Source organism: Tamandua tetradactyla, chromosome 18 (genome assembly GCF_023851605.1).
Source record: "Tamandua tetradactyla isolate mTamTet1 chromosome 18, mTamTet1.pri, whole genome shotgun sequence".
Classification (NCBI taxonomy): Eukaryota; Metazoa; Chordata; class Mammalia; order Pilosa; family Myrmecophagidae; genus Tamandua; species Tamandua tetradactyla.
This window is the reverse complement of record NC_135344.1, coordinates 71,185,204-71,203,959: the sequence shown is the minus strand read 5'-3', so window position 1 is coordinate 71,203,959 and position 18,756 is coordinate 71,185,204. Positions and strand designations below refer to the sequence as shown.

Genomic DNA, 18,756 nt, shown 5'->3' with positions numbered 1-18,756 from the left:
TCCCTGAGGCACTTTCAGGAGGTCCACCAGATTAAAATGTCTTAATACTAAGAACTGAGATGTTGTTTGACTTTTTTATTCCCAGTTCAGTCTCGATTGCTCACAGGTATCCATCATTGCAGTACTGGCTAATGAAGGCATGCTTATAGACTCTTGCATTTAAAAAATTCTCAGTTTAAACTTCTAACCCAGTAAACATCAATAGATATTATCTAAATGATCAAATGCTCTTTGGGGAGTTTTACAAATTCCAAAGAGGATAAAGGGATCCTGAGACGAAAGAGTTTGAGAACTGCTCAACAAATAATCCAAAAATCTCAGTAGCCTAACACAACAATGCTTCCTTCTCACTCAGGCACACGCACAGGGCAGTCAGCTGAATGTGTGTGTATATGGGGGACAGGATGGTCATTTCTACATGACTCAAGTACCTAGGCTGAAAATGAATGAGATCGCCAACTTAGAAAAAGGGAAGAGAATGTGGTGAATCTCCTGCTGGCTCTTAAGGCTTCTGTCACATGGTCACATCAAATACAACCAGACAAGGAAACACAGTTTCTAGAAGGTGAGAGCCAAAAACAGTTGTTCAACGATGCTGCTAGCTACTGAAAGGTCTCTCCATGGCAGCTGGTCTCTTCTAGTACCTTTTCCAGAATTTATCTCTCCTTATACCCAGGTGAGCCTGGGGTCCTAGAAAATGCATTTCAGGAAATAGCCTGGGGAGATACTACTTATATATGACACATACAAGTTCAAATATTTAAACTGATTCTCTCCACAACAGTTTGAGAGATATATCTAAACAAAATTATATTATGGCAAACAGGGCCAAAGCTAGTATAGTGCTAGTATGTAAAAAGGGTTCTCTAAAAGCCTTTGTCTGACTGATGTGTAAAACCAATTATTTATAGTAATTTGTGCCATTACAAATGTTCAACACCTTTTTATAAGAGCAAGACCCAGATCAATTCAAATAAATTAACATTCCTGTCTGGACTGACTCATTCAGCCCAAGTAACAAATCACATGCCAATGGTGGGTTGACCAGATGACCCATCAAGTGAAAACTACAAGTCGTATCATTTTGTTCCCCAAATAATAAGCATTGATTGCAGTGTTAGAAAGGTCACTTGTCATCGGCTCAGTTGTTGACCTACTGGCAAATTGCAGCCTGTCACTCCACAGGAAGTCAGATTCACCAGGAAGAACAAAGGTATGTTCTGTTTATTTAGTACAATCAAGGAGGTGACACCATTTTCTCAAGATGTGAACAATATGAGTCTGAATTCAACAGAGATGGAAAGAGAAAGCATCACAAAAAGAAATATATATAAGAGGGATTTTATAACTTCTCAAGAGGACTACCAGAAATATATTTATATTTACTTTAAAAAGCACTGGCTCAAACCCAATCTATGTCTCTAAGTCTTATGTCAGGGAATTCTAATGTCTTATAAATTTTCTATAGATATTAGAATCAGTATAATAGATGCCTCTTTCAAGCTCTCTAGAAGGAACAAGGAAAAATAAAATTAAGAAACAACGCTTAACCACAAAAATGTTCATTTGAAAAACAAATTTACAGTGATGTTCCCTCTAAGATTCCACGTTACTCATATGCTAGCCCACATATCTGATTCAAACACTTAATCCTGCAGCATAATCAACTGTTTCCATTTGTCCGCCCACTAGATAGAGGCATTATGATTGCCCAGTAGACAATTAATTAAATGGCCATATTTATTCCTCATTCAACCACTTAAGCTTTTAAATATCAATTTAAAACACAATTTATCACAATCTCCTAGAATAAAGTAACAGTTAAATATGCATTAAAGGCCACTTATTTAAAATAATCATTTCCACAATAATTTAGTGGAGTTTGCCAAGAAATTCTGCATGATTTTTTTTCTGTTTTCAGCACCATGTCATAGACAGGTGTGCTGGTTTGAAAGGATGTATGCCCCCTAGAAAAGCCATGTTTTAATCAAAATCCTATTTCATAAAGGTGGAATAATCCCTATTCAATGTTTGAAACTGCAATCAGCTCATCTCCCGGGAGATGTGATTTAATCAAGAGTGGTTGTTAAACTGGATTAGGTGATGACATGTCTCCACCCATTTGGGTGCATCTTGATAAGTTTCTGGAGTCCTATAAAAGAGGAAACATTTTGGAGAAAGGAGGAGATTCGGAGAGAGCAGAGAATGCTGCAGCACCATGAAGCAGAGAGTCCACCAGCCAGCTTTGGAAATGAAGAAGGAAAACGCCTCCTGGGGAGCTTCATGAAACAGGAAGCCAGGAGAAGAAGCTAGCAGATGATGCCGCATTCGTCATGTGCCCTTCCAGATGAGAAAGGAACCTTGACCGTGTTCACTGTGTGCCTTTCCAGATGAGAGAGAAACTCTGACTGTGTTCACCATGTGCCCACTTGAGAGAGAACTCTGAACTTTATCAGCCTTCTTGAACCAAGGTGTCTTTCCCTGGATGCCTTGGATTGGACATTTCTATAGACTTGTTTTAATTAGGACATTTTCTTGGCCTTAGAACTGTAAAATAGCAACTTATTAAATTCCCCTTTATAAAAGCCATTCTGTTTGTGGTATATTGCATTCTAGCAGCTAGCAAACTAAAACAACAGGATACAATCAAATGCAAGCATTATCCAAAAGTAAAAGTTAATAATTCCATAAGCATCTTCTTAACAATGTTTCAGTTAAACACCAAAATATCTACCAATAGGATGAAGCTCTTTATACTGGGGTCATCCACTGAGGCATAAAACCACAGCATGACACATTTGTCCTATTTTAGAAAGTCCTAAAATGATATCCCCTTCATTTAATCGCTGCAAATCAGTTTTAAGTAAGGCCATCAGCTTTGGTCAACCTCTCCAGGAAGGATCAAGGAATCTTCTCAGTATGCTCAGAAAGGGAAGATGTGGGTCAACCTGTGTATTTTCAATGCAGATATTTTCAAAGCGGTTTGACAGGATAGCATTTTGCGTAAGATGCATGCGTAGATAAGAAAACACTTTGGCCTGGTACTAATTCGGGATGCCTCATTCATGCACTTTGGGTGTCACCACATTTGCCTTGAAAGTTTTGTCCAGTTTCAAAACTAAAGAAAAGTTGAAAAATACTACAATAAATACATACAGTTCACTTAGATTTAACTATCATTAACATCTTGCCACATTTGTGCTGTCTCTCTCTAAATATGTGCCTGTGCCCAGACACATACACTTGCAGTTTTTTCTGCACAGACATCACAAAACTTGCCCTAAATACTTCAGCATGACTAAGGATATGAGCATTCTCTTCCATCTTCATATGCTTTTGGGTACAATATACTAACCCAATTCCCTCAAATTACATCATTTGCTGATACACTTATCAGAAATTCAGAATTTTCTCTGACACGTGCCTGGTCACATGAAAAAATATGAATGAATGAATAGTCAGATAAGCTGCTCACTCTGCACCAGCTCTGTACAGTCTCAGGAGAATATCTAACCCACCATCTCATCTCAACCACCTCCCACTTCCCATTCCACATTTGTAATTCCCTGGATAACCTTGACCAACTGCATGCATGCACATGTCCCCTCACTCCTAATGCCCTGGAACAAGACGCCCTTTGATCTCACATGACACCTGTCACCCCAGTTTTCCATACCCCCTCCGCAAGCGTCCTCTCACACAGTGCTTCCTCCTAGAGCCTCTGCCTGCCCTTACCCACACTGACCTCCTGGGGCCCCAGCCTCCATCCAGTGCTCACCACATCACACCCACCTTGGCCGGATGCCTCAGCTCCAATTTATCATCACATTCCAGCACTTAGAACAAATGCCACACACATAGTGGGTGCCCAAAGATGGAGTGAACTTCTGATTTCCTGGTCGTAAGGGAAAAGAATAAACCAGGCCACACCATCACACAATTTTCTTATTTCAAAGCCTTCAGCTCTTCAGTTGCTTGGACTGTGAAGGGAAGACTGAGATGCTCTGGTCTGACACAAGCAGAACAAGGGTGGGTAACTGGAGTCCTCTGGCCACATGAATGTCCAAAGCCTTCCCCATTCTGCATGCACGCACTCATATACACACACATTTTTTTTCTGCATGAACATCACACTTACCCTAAATACTTTAGCATGGCTCCACTAAGGACATGGGCATTCTGTGTGAGGATCCTCCCTAATGCAACCAACAATCTGCCAATGGGCTGTGTCAGGTAGCAAAGCAATAGCCACTCCAACCCCATCTGCCCCAAAGAGCCACCTCCCATGGGCAGAGGCCATGTCCCAGTGGCCTTACCTGGGGGGGGGGGGGGGGGAGGGGAGTGAGTCATCCTCAGGCTCAGGCTTTCTGATTTTCAAAGAAATCATTTTCAGATCAGCCCCAGCCCCAGCCCCCTCCTGTGAGCCCAACTTGGAATCTGTACCCAGGAGACAGAGGGACTGTCCCCAACTTTTACATCAAATGCTTGTCCCTTCTCTTCACTCTCCCTGCCCAAGAGGGCTCTTACATTCTGATAACTTGACCCGTGCCCACTGTGAGTGGCCTTGCACTGAGGATTCTGGAACGTGGCACCCATGTGGCATACACAGGTCAAACAACCCTGAACCGAGCCCTCCATGGGATTTTCTCCAACCACCATGCCACCCATTTGTTGCCTGCAGCATGCTGGGCTTAACTGTCATACCTCTTGCTCCCTTCTCTTTTCAGGGTCTAACTGATGGACTTTCAAGCACTGCCAGGATTGGTCTGGTTACCCCATTACTTGGGTAAACTTTTACACAACTCACATGACGTAACCTTGCATGGTTTTATAAGAAATTAAGCAAGAACTGTAACCACTAAATATGCATATTTACATATCAGGTCCAATTTGTATACTCTTTGGCAAATATTTAAAAAACAACAGCTAGCCATTATTCTTAATCTTTGTGACAATTTCCTATCAGTCAGGATAGGAATTTGGAACAAATTTAAAGGAAAACATCTGTGGAGCACTGACTATAAACTATTGAAATACGTGAACATACATAACACAATGGCTTACATTTGCCCGCCGGAAACAGTTAACTATTAAAAACCCAAATACTTTCTAAAGAGTGACTGCCTCGATCTCTGAAAAGCTTTGCAGATACAAACCAAATCTGATGCCTAATTCAAGAGCTAAGTCCATCCTTCTTCATTCTTTCTCCATTAATTTGAAATGTGACCCATCGCCATCACCCCCGTCATGAATATCCAAGGACAAGGCCTTCCTCACTGGCCAGACCTGCCCATTGGAGCACAGTTCTCCACACCCAACGTTAAAATGATCTGTGCAGAGACTTGTGGCATTTGCTTAAGAACTCCCCACAGATCGCTGCTGTGAAATATTTTCATTTGCATCACCAACTAAAGTTATGTTCCTAAATTATGCAACTTAGAAACTCTTGACGGGATCCAACTTCAGATCAGTTTCTTTCAATGTGTCTCATAATTCACTGTTGAAAAGCTAACTGGAAACTCACTCTACTCCTCACCAACGTGCTTTGTGTAAAGAGCAAGGCAGGGAGAATGCTCATTAGTGATCACACTGCATCTGGATGCCAGGCGGGAGCCTCGGAGAACAACACTTGAACAAGGTACCCAAGGACAGCAGAACTGTTTTCACTTCCCAGGTGCAGGGAAATATTTGGAATGACCTAAAATAATGCCAAATTCAATGACCCCTCCGACCTCCCTATCATTTCAAATGTTACTTTGCATCATAACCTTACACTTGAAAATGAAAACGATGCAGGATAGAGAAACGAAGGGGCAATTACCCCAACACCTACCATTCTGATGAAAACATTATTAGTATTTTCATGGATTCCTTCCAGTGTGTGTGTTTTTTCTCCATTCAAAAATTGTATAACAATATATATCGTCTGTTTATTATTTGGTGTCATTTAGAATAGAAAACAAAAACAAACTTAGTATGAATAGCCCTATCAGGGAGAGCCAAAATTCCTAGGCCAAATAAACCCTGAAATGCAGAGGTACCAGTCTCTCCACGAGCATCAACCAGTTCCATCCCCCTTACCTATAATGCTGACACCCCTTCTCAATGTGAAGAAGTTAGAATGGTCATTGCTCAAATATCCGTGTGGAGCAAATGAGAGGAAGGAGTTGTAACCAAGAAGACAGGATTTGACAATTGATTATGACTACTGAATCATTATTGATATTTCTTTTTTAATTTCCAGTACATTAGAGCAGCTAAAAGGAAATACCTGAAATTGTGGAACTGTAACCCACACTAAACCCTGAAGTTTGTTTTATAACTACTTGTTAAAATGTACTTCGAAATCTGTCACTTTTCTGCATACATGTTACATTTCACAATAAAAAGCGTTAAAAAAAATTAAGCTAAGAAATGAACTCACACAAAATTTCCTCCTAGAAAATTACTCTATAATAATAAGAGGAGCGCATTCAATGAACACTGTGCAGGGCATGTGTTTTAGTTTGTAAAAGCTGCCAGAATCCAATATTCTAGAAATGAAGTGGCTTTTAAAAAGGGGAATTTGTTAAGTTTGAAGTCTACAGTTCTAAAGCCATGAAAATGTCTAAACGAAGGCATCTAGATAAAGATTACCTTAACTCTAAAGAAAGGGCTGATGAAGTTCAGGGTTTTTCTCACAGCTGAGAAGGTACATGGAGATGTCAGCTAGCTTTCTCTTTCCTGGTTTCTTGTTTATGAAACTCCCCTGGGAGTGTTTTTCTTCTTCATCTCCAAAAGTCTCTGATTGGGTTGGCTCTGTTGGCTCTAAAACTTTTTCCAAAATGGTTCCCTCCTAAAAGACTCAAATTAAGAACCCCACCTTGAATGGGTAGAGACACAGTTCCATGGAAACCATCTAATCAAAAGATATCTCCTAAAATTGGGTAGATCACATCTCCACGGAAATAATCAAACAGATCCCACCTAGCAATATTGAACGCTGATTAAAGAACTTGGCTTTTCTGGGGCACACAACAGATTCAAACCAGCACAGCCAGGTACAAGGCCAACCCCTACTGGTAGGTCTAACCTCCTTAACCCGGATCTCAGGGTCTTCCATGATCTGACCCTATCCCACTCCCTCCTGCAAAGTTCACCTTTGCCTTGGTGCACTCTTCCCTCTGCCCAGCCCACTCAGCCTGCTCAGTCTCACTTCCTCAGGGAGGCTGTCTATGCCCACTGCTCCCCCACTTCCTGACCTTTACCCTGATTTAGTTTTCCTTCTAGTCATCCAGCACTGCCCATTGCCTGCCTCCTCCATGGGACAGAAAAGTCTAGAGGACAGATATCCCATTGCTATAACTTCAGCATCGACAAACAGGTACAGGGCAATCACTCTATACACATACGGTGTTAGCCAATGGCGTACCAGTGGGAAAATTGAGGGACCACCCCAGGTCAGGAGTATGACACAGTGCAGCCAGCACCTCACCCGGGGAGGACAGTGCAAAGCCTTCATGCTCACTTGAAAGAGTCCCAAACAGAAGGCCGCCTGGGGTCAAGGACTGTCCCCTCACAAGCTGTACCTGTGCACATAGAACAGAGGGCGAGACTCAGAAGGGCACAAAAGTCAAGGCTGGCTCCCTTCTCTCAAAGCCTTGGGCAAGTTTACCCTCTCTGAACTCTAGTTTCTTAACTTGTAAAACAAGTATAATGACACCCAATCTCCCAGCATTATCATGAACATGGAATTTTTATGGAAGCAAATTTTGTTAAATGCTAAGTATCAGGTATGTGTACAGGATTATGTTGTTTGATAAGTACAAACAGATCAGAAAGTACTGGTCTGCCACTTGCTGGAGCTTCAGATTTTTGTGCTCTTGCCCTTGTTTCATTTTTATTTTTTAAGGGTCAAAGCATATAGGAAACCTAAATTTGGTATTGTAGCGTGGTGATTCTGATGAACTGATTCGTGGATTACCATTTAATCCAGAATTTAGAAGATCACTAATCAATGGGAGAAAAAGTTGATCTTACTGGATATAATCTTTTGCCAATCCAAGAATTAATTACCAAGATGGGCACACGAGCTCCACTCAGGAAGGGGTCTTTATTCCATTCACGGATAAATCCCATGTACAAAACAATGCTTGCACATTGCACTTTTAATAAATATTTGTTGCATGTTAACTGATTGAAAGGATGAGTGAGATAATTAGATGACTGTCTGAATATTGTTCCAAAAATATTTCTCAGTGGTACAAACTGAAATTTCAGGGAAAAAGAAGTCTTTTCAAGCCCATGGTCTTTTCTTGATTATTCACTAAGCCCAGAGTGAGCCTTGGAGCATGAATGCATAGGGAAGCCTTCCCTAGCACAAGTAAAACATGCCTGATGAATGCATCCAAAGAGAAAAACGTCAACTGCTTTGTCAATCCATTATCTTTTCCAAAGGTGAACTTGACTCCAACAAATAGCATGTAGTCATTTTTCTATTTTCTGGGTCATCACCCTAGAAGTGTATGCTGCTGCTCCATCATCATCTTTTTGACTCTGCCTTCCACATGGGCACCCACAGAGATGGCCAATCCTTTCTCCCAACATCTCTGGGACAATCAGCAACACCACCATTGCCAATCTGCTAAATGGAAAACCAAGATATGGACAGCGGAATGAGCTTCCCAAGGCTGCATGGGTATCAATGGAAAATAAGGAGATGTTCCCAACACTAGGATGCAAGTTTACTTAATTATAGCTTTTTGAAGAGGTAGATAATGTATGGGGATAATACAGGGCAGAATTAAAATACAATTCTATGGGTGTATGACTATGGCCGTAAGCTACTTTTACATTTTCAATACTATGCTTAAATTTATGATGTGTTTAGTTTTGTAGGTTTTTTCTTTTTTTGTTTATAAAACAGGGTCATATTTTTCTTATGCACAAGATATGGAACTTATTAAATATCCATTTTATAGAAGTGGAGCACTAAAGTACAAACATTACACAGTGACAAAGTATAAATATGTTAACCACTGTCAGGCCATGTAGGTTTCTACATCATAAAACACATCTTAACATAAACTTCTTAATTATACAATGTACTGAACTATAAAAAGTGATAGAATGCAACAGTGCTAACAAAAAGGACCAGGGTATTATTTGGATTTTTAATCAAGATTCTGTGCTCAAAGTCTTCATCCTTCTTTTTTTGATACAAGTTTAAGGAATTTCTCCACTGCTAATGGGAAGTCTAATTAATAGGAAATGAACCACACACAATAACAAAGAAATCAGGCTTGGCATAATTTCACCATCATGAACACTGTTATGGCTGAGAGCTGGCTGCAGAATTTAATCTACTAGAACATAAATAACAGTTTTAAATAGAAAAATTTAAATGGCATTCAGCATTTATCCGCCCTATTTATGCATTTCCAGAGCTGACGTAATGGCCTCAGCGTAGTCATCAAGTCAGTTTGTATAAAGCTCCAGACTGTATTTAAATTTTTTTAAATGGGGTTAAAAATAACCTCATACACGGAGAATGGAGACACAAAGAGACAAGTTCTCCATGCCGGAGCATTGATTTTAAAAGTCCTAGAGACAGTAAAAGATAAAAATTAGAGGAAAAAATTTTAGTCTCTCACTTGCAGAATTTTTAGGTTTATCTTGATGGATTATTAGATCCATAACAGTGTCACAGAAATTGGGATACTCACCAGTAATGAAAATCATAATATTTTCTAGATAGAAAGCAAAAAGATAGAAAAAAAAAATCCTAATCATCAGGTTTCTTTTTTTCGCATGGGCAGTTACTGGGAATCAAACCTGGGTCTCCAGCTTGGCAGGTGAGAACTCTACCTGCGGAGCCACTGTGGCCTGCCCTCAGGTTTGTTTTCTACTAAATTTAACAGCTCAATGTTTGGAAAAACACAAGCTGAAAGTGAAAGCAAGTGTAAAACAATGTTTGAGTGTATATATATATACATATATAAAATGATTATAATATTGAATACCAAAACAATAACTATATAAGCCAACAGTCCAAAATGACACTATATGCTGATATCAAAATGCTCTAAGAAAGGGGTCAGCAAAATTTTTTTGTAAATAGTCAGACAGTAAATATTTTAGGCCTTGCAGGCTATGCAGTCTCTGCTGCCAAATACTTGGACCCTTATAGCTCACAGCCTGTGGGGACAGCACATACGCCAATGCGCGTGGACACTTGCCAATCAAACTCTCATCCTGGACACTGAAATTTGAATTTCATTTGAATTTCATTCATCACCAACAGTCTTCACCTGCTCTTTTTATTTAAAACATTTAAAAATGTAAAGGTAAAAATTGCTCTTTGCAAGCTCCCACAAGATCCTCAGGAGAAAGAAGGGAGGGGGAGGGGAGAGAAGGAAAGAAGGAGGGGAAGGGAGAGGGGTAAGAGGGGAGGAGTAGACTTTTGGTGGAGGGGGTGGGCCAAAGAAAGGGGGAGAATGAGAAGAAAGAGGAGGAAAGGAGAAAGGAGCAGAGAGTAAGGGAGTGGGAGGAGCAAGGAAGAGAGGAGGAGAAGAAGAGAAAAGAGGGAGGGGAAGGAGAGAAGGAAGAGGAGGGTAATGAGGAGAGGGTCGGAAGCAGGCATGGGAAGCAGAGAGAGGAGGAGAAAATCAATACTTTTGGCTATGTATGCAGGCTGGAAACTCAGTTTTCAAATCTGTTATCTTAGAAAAGTACATGCAAGTCTATAAGATGATAATTCCTTACTTCTAACTACAATATTTCGCTAAGAACATAATTTCTCACTTAGACAGCCTGACGATACACAAATCTGCCCCCCTCTAGGCTATATTGAACTAACACTCAGAAAACGGGTCTTAGATATCGCAGTTAATTATGCAAAGTGTTCAAATGTTCACTAATAGTGTCACGTTTGCAACCTTTTCCCACAAATTAGATAAGTTCCTCGGGCAAAGGAGTCACTTTTCATACTCTATCTCCTGCAGCGATTAGTGTCACGTTAGGCAGGTTAGACATCATTTTATTTTTAATTTCTAAAGTTTCTTTAACAAACCGTGAAAAAACAAATGCCAGTGTTTGCAGTTCTACATTATGGCAAGAATTCTAATCTACTGGAACAGCGGTCCGTTTTCACACAGCCTTTCTGGCCCCATGCACACGGGCCCAGAGTCAGAGGGACAGAACCAGAGAGAGCTACAGCTTCTGCCCTTCCCTCTCATGTCCGGCACCAACCCAAGCAACCCAAACTTCTCAATTCATGAGTCGCACCATGTGTGGGGCTGGGAGCCAACAGCCCTCCTCTTGTAACCACCAGAAATTAGATGGAACAATCAAAACAGTTGAGAAATTGTGACATGAATAGATCTTCAACTCTAGAAGCCTTATATTAATTTCCAAGTAGCTGATTAGTTAAACAAGCAGAGGAAATTCAGACAGAATATTTAGACACCCCTCTTCACTCTTCCCGAGACAGAAGAGTCTTTGATGGCCATTGCAATTCGCTTTCCCTCTGTTTCGCCTAGTGCCCGATTATTTTAGGGTACGACAAGTATTTTTTTTTTCTTTTTAAACCTTTCTTAACATTTTTCGTAATGGCCTTCTGCTAGGAACCCATGCTTTCTATATCTAAAATTTAGACAACTAGGCCTGAGCTGATATGAACCATGGGGCATGAAAAGGAAGAAAAGGGTAAGAAGGTGACTAGAAATGTCTTTCCTCATGGGAATTTTGGGTGTCATGGGACAAAAATAGAATCAACAGAGGCCAAAGAAGACACTGCAGTATTTGGGCTTCTTTGTAGAAGTTATATTTTCCAAGCCAGCCTGCAACCTAAAGGGTCACAAAAATGAAATCAATTTCTTAATATAAAAAAGTTAGAAATCAAATTAGAAAATACTTAACAGAGAAAAGCTGAGTGCAGTCTTGTGGAGAAATGTACTTCGACTAAAGCTGGGTGCCCTCCCCACTTTCCCCAGCCACCCCCCTCCCATCCCCAAGCTCGGTGCTCAGGAGAAGATGGGAAGAACTGCAGGGAGGGGTGCCTGAACCTTACTCCAAGAAACACTGCCTCGCTCTCCTCAGTTCCTTTTCCTCATTGCTGGACCCAGAATGTGGGAAAAAACAACTGGAGTGTGCCATTGATGCAAACAGAAATAATATTTAAAAGAGCTTGTTCGTACCCCAGAGAGAGGGAGAGAGAGAAAATGAGAATGAGGATGTTAGCTGTGGGGAAATAACCTTCTGAAGTCTGATAAATCCAGAACACTGAAGAGCACAATGTTCTAAGGAGTTAAAGGTGGGAAGGAGTGGGCAAGGGGGCGGGAGTTGTCTTAAACGTTAAAGCTTAGGAAGAACAGCATTAAATTCTACTTCATGTCTAAAAGCTATCTTTGCAAGGTTACTTACTAAATATAATTATTGCTACACTGAGATGCATTAATGAAGGACTTTATATTCATTTAAAAGCACAAAAACTGCATTTTATCTGAAATCCAAGTTTAATAACAAGCTTTTCATGTTGAATCCCGATCACCCATCTCAGAAAGAATGTTCTACCCACTAGGGTTACAAGTTTATATAATGAATCTGCACATCTAAACTTTTCAAGGATGTCAAACAACGCAGCCTGGAAACAGTGTCCATCAAAATGCCAACCTCCCATCTAATTAGAGTTCACTAGTCTGCATCCTTCTACTCTTCCTGCCCAATGAAAAAGACCCTTGCTGCCTTTTGTGGAAGAAGTGCCCTTCACTAATCAGAAATGCCACAGAGAGCTCTACAGTGGAAAGAATGCCCGTAGTCATGCATCATCTTATTATCTTCAGAACGCTTTCAAGATCTTCAGGCATCCCTCCACGACCTCCCAGGTGAGAGGTAAGCCTAAGTCACCTCCCATGGTCTCCTCACTGTGACAGAGGCTGTTACTCGGATTCTCAGGCAAGGTTTCCCTCCATTTATCACATTTCCTAGAAGAAACATCAATCTATTGTATCTGCTACTTAGGAAAGGAGCATTTGGATAATGCCCATTATTCCAATCAGGTGTACCCAAAGATAAATGATGTAAACTTTAAGCAGACTTTGAAAGAGATATAAAGTTAAAACTCTTTTAATAACCCCTTAAATAGATCATCCTCACTGGCTAGTCCAACTTAACTGCCGCTCTCAAAGACCTACACCTTCACTCATTCAACCAATATCCAATGGATGTTTCCCATGCTTAAGACTTGTTACCACCTTTTATTTTAGAAGAAAACTTAAAACTAAAGGCAAACCTGAAGGCATCCATGGATCCGAAGTTGGTTTGGTCAAGGTGTTCACTTGCTCCCAATTAAAGTCATCATCTTCGGCTTGACTGTACCCACACCTGCTGTATGGCTCATCAAAGAGACAGCCACCTAGAATGCACAAGAGTGAAGAGGAACATAAGTGACAACCTGGCCTAATGGTGGAGGGAACCATACACCAGCTTGATGCTAAATTAAATCTGATTGGACCTTCTTGCTTAGAACTTGTGGATTCGACCCTTGCAGTCAAGTACTAGCCATGCCGTACTGTCAGATGACACTCTTCCCAAACAGTAATCCAATGTCAGTGTAAGCCCATTGAAATTAGGACCTAAGCAAATGTGAAATTCATATTTTCCAGCTGTACAGGTATTTGAAATAACTATTATTGAAATAACCATTATTGTGTTCTAAACTTTAATAGAATTGCCTTTAAAGTTCAATGTGTGATTTCAACAGAAAAAATCAAATAATTTTGTCAAAAAAATTTAGAAGACTCATGCTTTTGCCACAACACTGGCATAATAGTTGAGGACAAGTAGAGGCCATGAATGTATCTTGAAATCCAACATAAAAACAAATTTACCTTAATGCTTTAGAGATTTGATTTCCAAAAACTCAAAGAAATTATAAATTTACTCAGAATCCACCCAATTAATTTGATGGGAAAAATACATTTAAGAGTAAATATGGGCCCTTTTTTTTTCACATAAGAATTTTTTAATAGAGAGTTTGTAAGTTTTCAGAAAAATCATGCATAAAATACAATTTACCCATAAAACTCCCCATGAGACAAGTGCTCATGATAAAGCTTTGCTATATATGGTTCATTAGTACAGCCTTCTCAAGCATCAAATGATTCCCAGCATCATTAGATGATTAAAGGATAAAATCAGCCAATATGGGCCTTTTGACTTTTGTCCTTCCTTTTTTGCAAGAGTGCCCAGATGTCTTCTCACATGTGTATTCAATAAACTTTCTACGTGCTTACTCTATGCTGCGCTGTTCCCTTGAATTCTTTCTCGCAGCATGGCCAAGAACCTGAAAGCCAAGTCCGGAAACACTAGGAAGCCAGATCTGGCAACATGTTTTGGCGAGCCAGCCAGGAGCAAGTTCTGTTCTCCAACCATATGGAATGGAACTCATGGCTATAGCCTAGGAAGCTTGGCCATGTGCTGTCACTTTCCTTCTCACTTGGCTCATTGCTTTCATCTTCTATGATCTCATGTAACTCTGTGTCCTCCCAAAAGGTGGAATCATTTTAATTGTCCTCTCTAGGAATCTAAGAGCTCAAAGATGGCTGCCCCAGGATATAAACTCAGTTCACCCTGAGCCTCTGGCTCCCTCCTTGGAAGTGGCAAGAGCCCCATGCCACATAGATCCAAGGAGGCTTAGGGCAGTGGGTGATACTATGCTTTGGGACATGACTGAGGGTTTCTCCCTGTGTCAAGCAAGAGTTCGATGGGTGCCAAATCAAGTCCTCATCACTCCTTCTCTCTCTCTCTCTTCAGCTCTCTGAGACTTCCCCACACACTCTGAGGTCTCAGACCCTTTCTCCTACTGATGCTAGCCCTCTTTTTACCTCTTCAACAGAGGTCCTCTCCCCTGCCTCCATGAGAATTTCCCTCTTTCTCCTCTGTCTAGCTCTCTGTGCCTTTTGAGACTTCCATCTTTTGTAACACAGGAGTCTGGGCTAAGGATTCTTGTACCAAACAAGGTGTTGTTTTTGACACTCTAGGAAATCACTTCTGGTTTAAGCCCATAGGAACCGAGTACTTTCCATTTGGAGTGTCTCCCCTGAAATCCAGAAGCGAGGGTTACAGGATAAGCAAAAGCCCCAGCTATCCTGATTGGTGTAATCTGAGCCTATGAAAGCTGGTGAACACCCCTGTCCATATCAAAATGAGCATGCAGGCTGTCCTGCTCTCTGCTCACTTGCAGCCTCACTCTAATGGTTGACTTCTCACTTTCACACTCTGGATTTTTCCATCTCTTTATCTGCTACCACATCCCAAGTTCCAATGCATTTTGCTAATAGCCCTTCTGACAGTGTCACCCAGTGCAGGAAGAAGCCATTAGCTGGGGAGAACAGGCTTTTGGGTGGGCATGCACTTTCTTAAAAAAAAAATCTGTGCTGTAAGGGATAGTAAAAGCCTCACTCCTGGCCCTGCCCTACAGTACATCCATACCTAGACCCCTCTGATTGCCTGAAAATCATACTAAACCATGTTCTTAAAGGAGCCCAATTTACTGGCCACATGTTCTTTGCCTCTAACTCAATCATGATCATACCCAGACTGGCACCTGGGAAATCTCCTCCCTAGAATTTCTTTATTTGCAGCAAACCCTTTCCAGTCTCTTAGGCAGTAACCTAGGCAGCAAGGAAGATGAGTGGGTTGTTTCAGCAGCTTCGGGATGGTACCCAGGCATGTGCCTCCTGAGCCTTCAAGGACCCTGGGGATATGCAGGGATAGGAAGTCTAATTCCAGGGGTCCAAAGGATCAGTACTCGGAATGGCAGGCTGGCGACCCGGCACACTGGGCACTGATATGGAAATTTGCCTTTTTCTCTCTCTTCCTTAAAAATGGGTAATGCTTCCAGTATTAAACAAACAAACAAAAAAGCTTATTTTCTAATGTAAAACTGCTGGCTGTAATATCACCTGGGGGATGGCCAGTGTTGGCACACAAATAGGATAGTCAACTATAACCCTATCTTACAATTAAACCTCTTCTGCGGAAGGAAGGAAACGTGGCAAGAAATTCCTTATATACAGCTTTTATGGCCTTATATCAGGACAAACCCATGAAAGGCTTTTGCAAATTATGTTATGCCCAAAAGAACTGCCGGAAAATTCTTCCTCATGACTTTTCTTTGTGGAAGGAAGAAAATATTTTAAATAATCCTCTTTTAAATACCCTCCTTTAGTCTCTACTAAAACCCACCATAGCCAAATATAGAACTTCTCTTCTAAATTATGCTACAATCATTATAAGGCAAAAAATGGGGAGCAAAGCCATCAAAAGGGACTCTCAGTTACATTTCGTAAAAGAGAGAAAAAGTATTCAGAAATTCCCTATGTTCAGATATTTATAGCTCTCTCTCAAGATAAAGACCTAAAAAAAAAAAAGATGTGTCACTTGTGTTATGCCTATGTCTCCATTTCCATTAGAGAAGAAGATACTTATTTTTATTTACTAAAAGACATTAGAAAATGTATCACCAAGCCAGTTACTTGTAATAAGCTAAAGGAAATCACTCAGGAGAAAAAAAGGAAAACCTGGCTCTTTTCCAGGACAGGTTAATGGAAGCCATAAAGAAGTTTACTAATGTGAGCCCAAATTCCTGGGCAGGTCATATTTTGCCAGGCACCTATTTCATCAGCCAGTCTGCCCCTGACAGTCATAGAAAGCTGCAAAAGCTCTCCACGGGCCTGTAAATTCCCACTAATAACATATTAGAAATGGCATTTTCTGCCTTTAATAATCAGAACAAGGCCAAAGAGGAGGAAAAGGCAAAGAGAGGCAAGCAAAAAAGAAAAAACCCAGAGAACACGCTCAGCTTATTGTAGTCGCTGTTAACAGCTCCCTTTCCTCTTGAGGTCACCCAAATCTTGGCTCTGAGCCTCAACAGCCTTGCTTCAACTGTGATTCAGAGGGCCACTGGCAAAGAGGGTGCCAGAAGGACCTCAACCTCAGGGCCCACCTGGGACTTGCCATACAGGGTGGGCATGACAGCCCCTTGAGCCCTGCTTGCAGCAAGCAAGGAAGAGTGAGGGTGCCCTGGCTGCAGATGGCTCTGCGGACGTCACATCTGACCAACTTAGAGGACCCCCAGTTGACACTTGATGTGCCAGTAAAATTGTTAATTTCATAATTGACATTGGAGCCACTCAGTTCTAAACCCCTACTCTGAGCCCACCTCTACCCAGTCTTGCCTAATTATGGGAGCTGACATTAAAGTCAAGACTAAAGTCTTCTTTTTTCTTTTTATCTCTTTTTCTCTTTATCTTTTTATCTTACCCCTCTCCTTTGCAGGCACAAGGACATTCTACTGTCCCACCATTTTCTCATTATCCCTGAATGCTCCACCCCTTCTAGGAAGAGGTCATCTTCACTCCTTGAGGGTCACCTCAGGAGCAGTAAACCCGGCTAGTGTTCACCCCTTATTTGCCCTGAAGCCCCTCCTAAATCAATGCTGTTTTTAAATTTACTTTTTATTATCAAACCAAAACAACATCCAAACATGAACATTCTTAAGATATAAACATTCTATGCATGGTGCACAATCATGGCTTACAATATCGTCACCTAGAGTATGTATCACCATGATCATTTTTTAGAATATTTGTATCACTCCAGAAAAAGAGATAAAAAGAAAAAAGAAAAAGCTCATACACACCATACCGCTTACCTCTCCCTCTCATTGGCCACTAGTACTTCCATCTACTCAATATATTTTAACCTTTTTTCTCCCTATTTTTTTTTATAGCCCCTTACCACATCCTTTGATTCTCACCAGTATTTCAATCTACTGAATTTATTTTAACATTTGTTTCCTCCATTATTTGTTTATTTTTAATTCATATTTTTTTACTCATCTGTCAATATTGTAGATAAAAGGAGCATCAGACACAAGGCTCTCACAATCACACAGTCACATTGTGAGCTGTATCATTATACATTTATCTTCAAGAAACATGGCTACTGGAACACAGCTCTACTGTTTCAGGTACTTTCCTCTAGCCTCTCTAATACATCTTAAACAAATCAATGCTTCTTAACATCCCAAAAGACAAATAAACCCATTTTATGGAATAAAAGCATCCTGGGGCAAGTCTGCTAAGCAGCTCTGATCAGCATTCAAGTTAAGTTAAAGTGACCTTTTCCATTGAAAGAAACACCCCTTTAAATGAGAAAGTAAAAAGCATCCAGCCAAATATAAAACTTCCTTAAAAAAACAACTCCTACTCCTGTGTCCTGCTTCTCAGTCCTAAATTTTTTAAAATGTACTTTTTTCATATCCCTCTTCATCCTAACTCTCAATACTTATTTGCGTTCAAATAGCAGAAACTTAAGGATAAAATTCCCACCCTGCTCATTTAGATGGGACTACCCCAAAGCTTTTGAAATAATCCCCATATCTTTAAAAATGCCTGAGCAGCAGACCTTGCTGATCTTCAACTTCCTCAGAGCATGGTCATGCAAAAGGGTATCTTTATTAATGAACACATTTCTAATATAAAAGTAAATTTCATTTATTATAGTCATTACTGACTACAAGCCCTGAATGAATGTGGAAAGTTGTGGAGAGTTTAAGAAAGTAAGTTTTTAATCACTGCTAACTACAAAAAGTTGTGGAGAGTTTATAAAAATGAATTATGTTTGTCATAAGCAATAATGCTCTCAACTGAACTGCTCTTAATAAAAGGTTATCAAAACTTTTTCTTAACTATTAAGTACTCTTAAAGATAA

The 18,756-nt window shown here is 40.5% G+C and overlaps 1 protein-coding gene across 8 annotated transcripts in view; it reads right to left on the bottom strand.

Moving 5' to 3' along the window:
• Window positions 1-18,756, bottom strand: part of PTPRM (protein tyrosine phosphatase receptor type M) — an 823,739-nt gene that overhangs the window by 594,873 nt on the left and 210,110 nt on the right. For all 8 annotated transcript variants that reach the window (XM_077135947.1, XM_077135946.1, XM_077135945.1 and 5 more), the window contains exon 2: window positions 13,271-13,393. In XM_077135947.1, coding sequence (XP_076992062.1) covers window positions 13,271-13,393 — 123 coding nt within the window. The remainder of the gene's footprint in view (window positions 1-13,270; window positions 13,394-18,756) is intronic.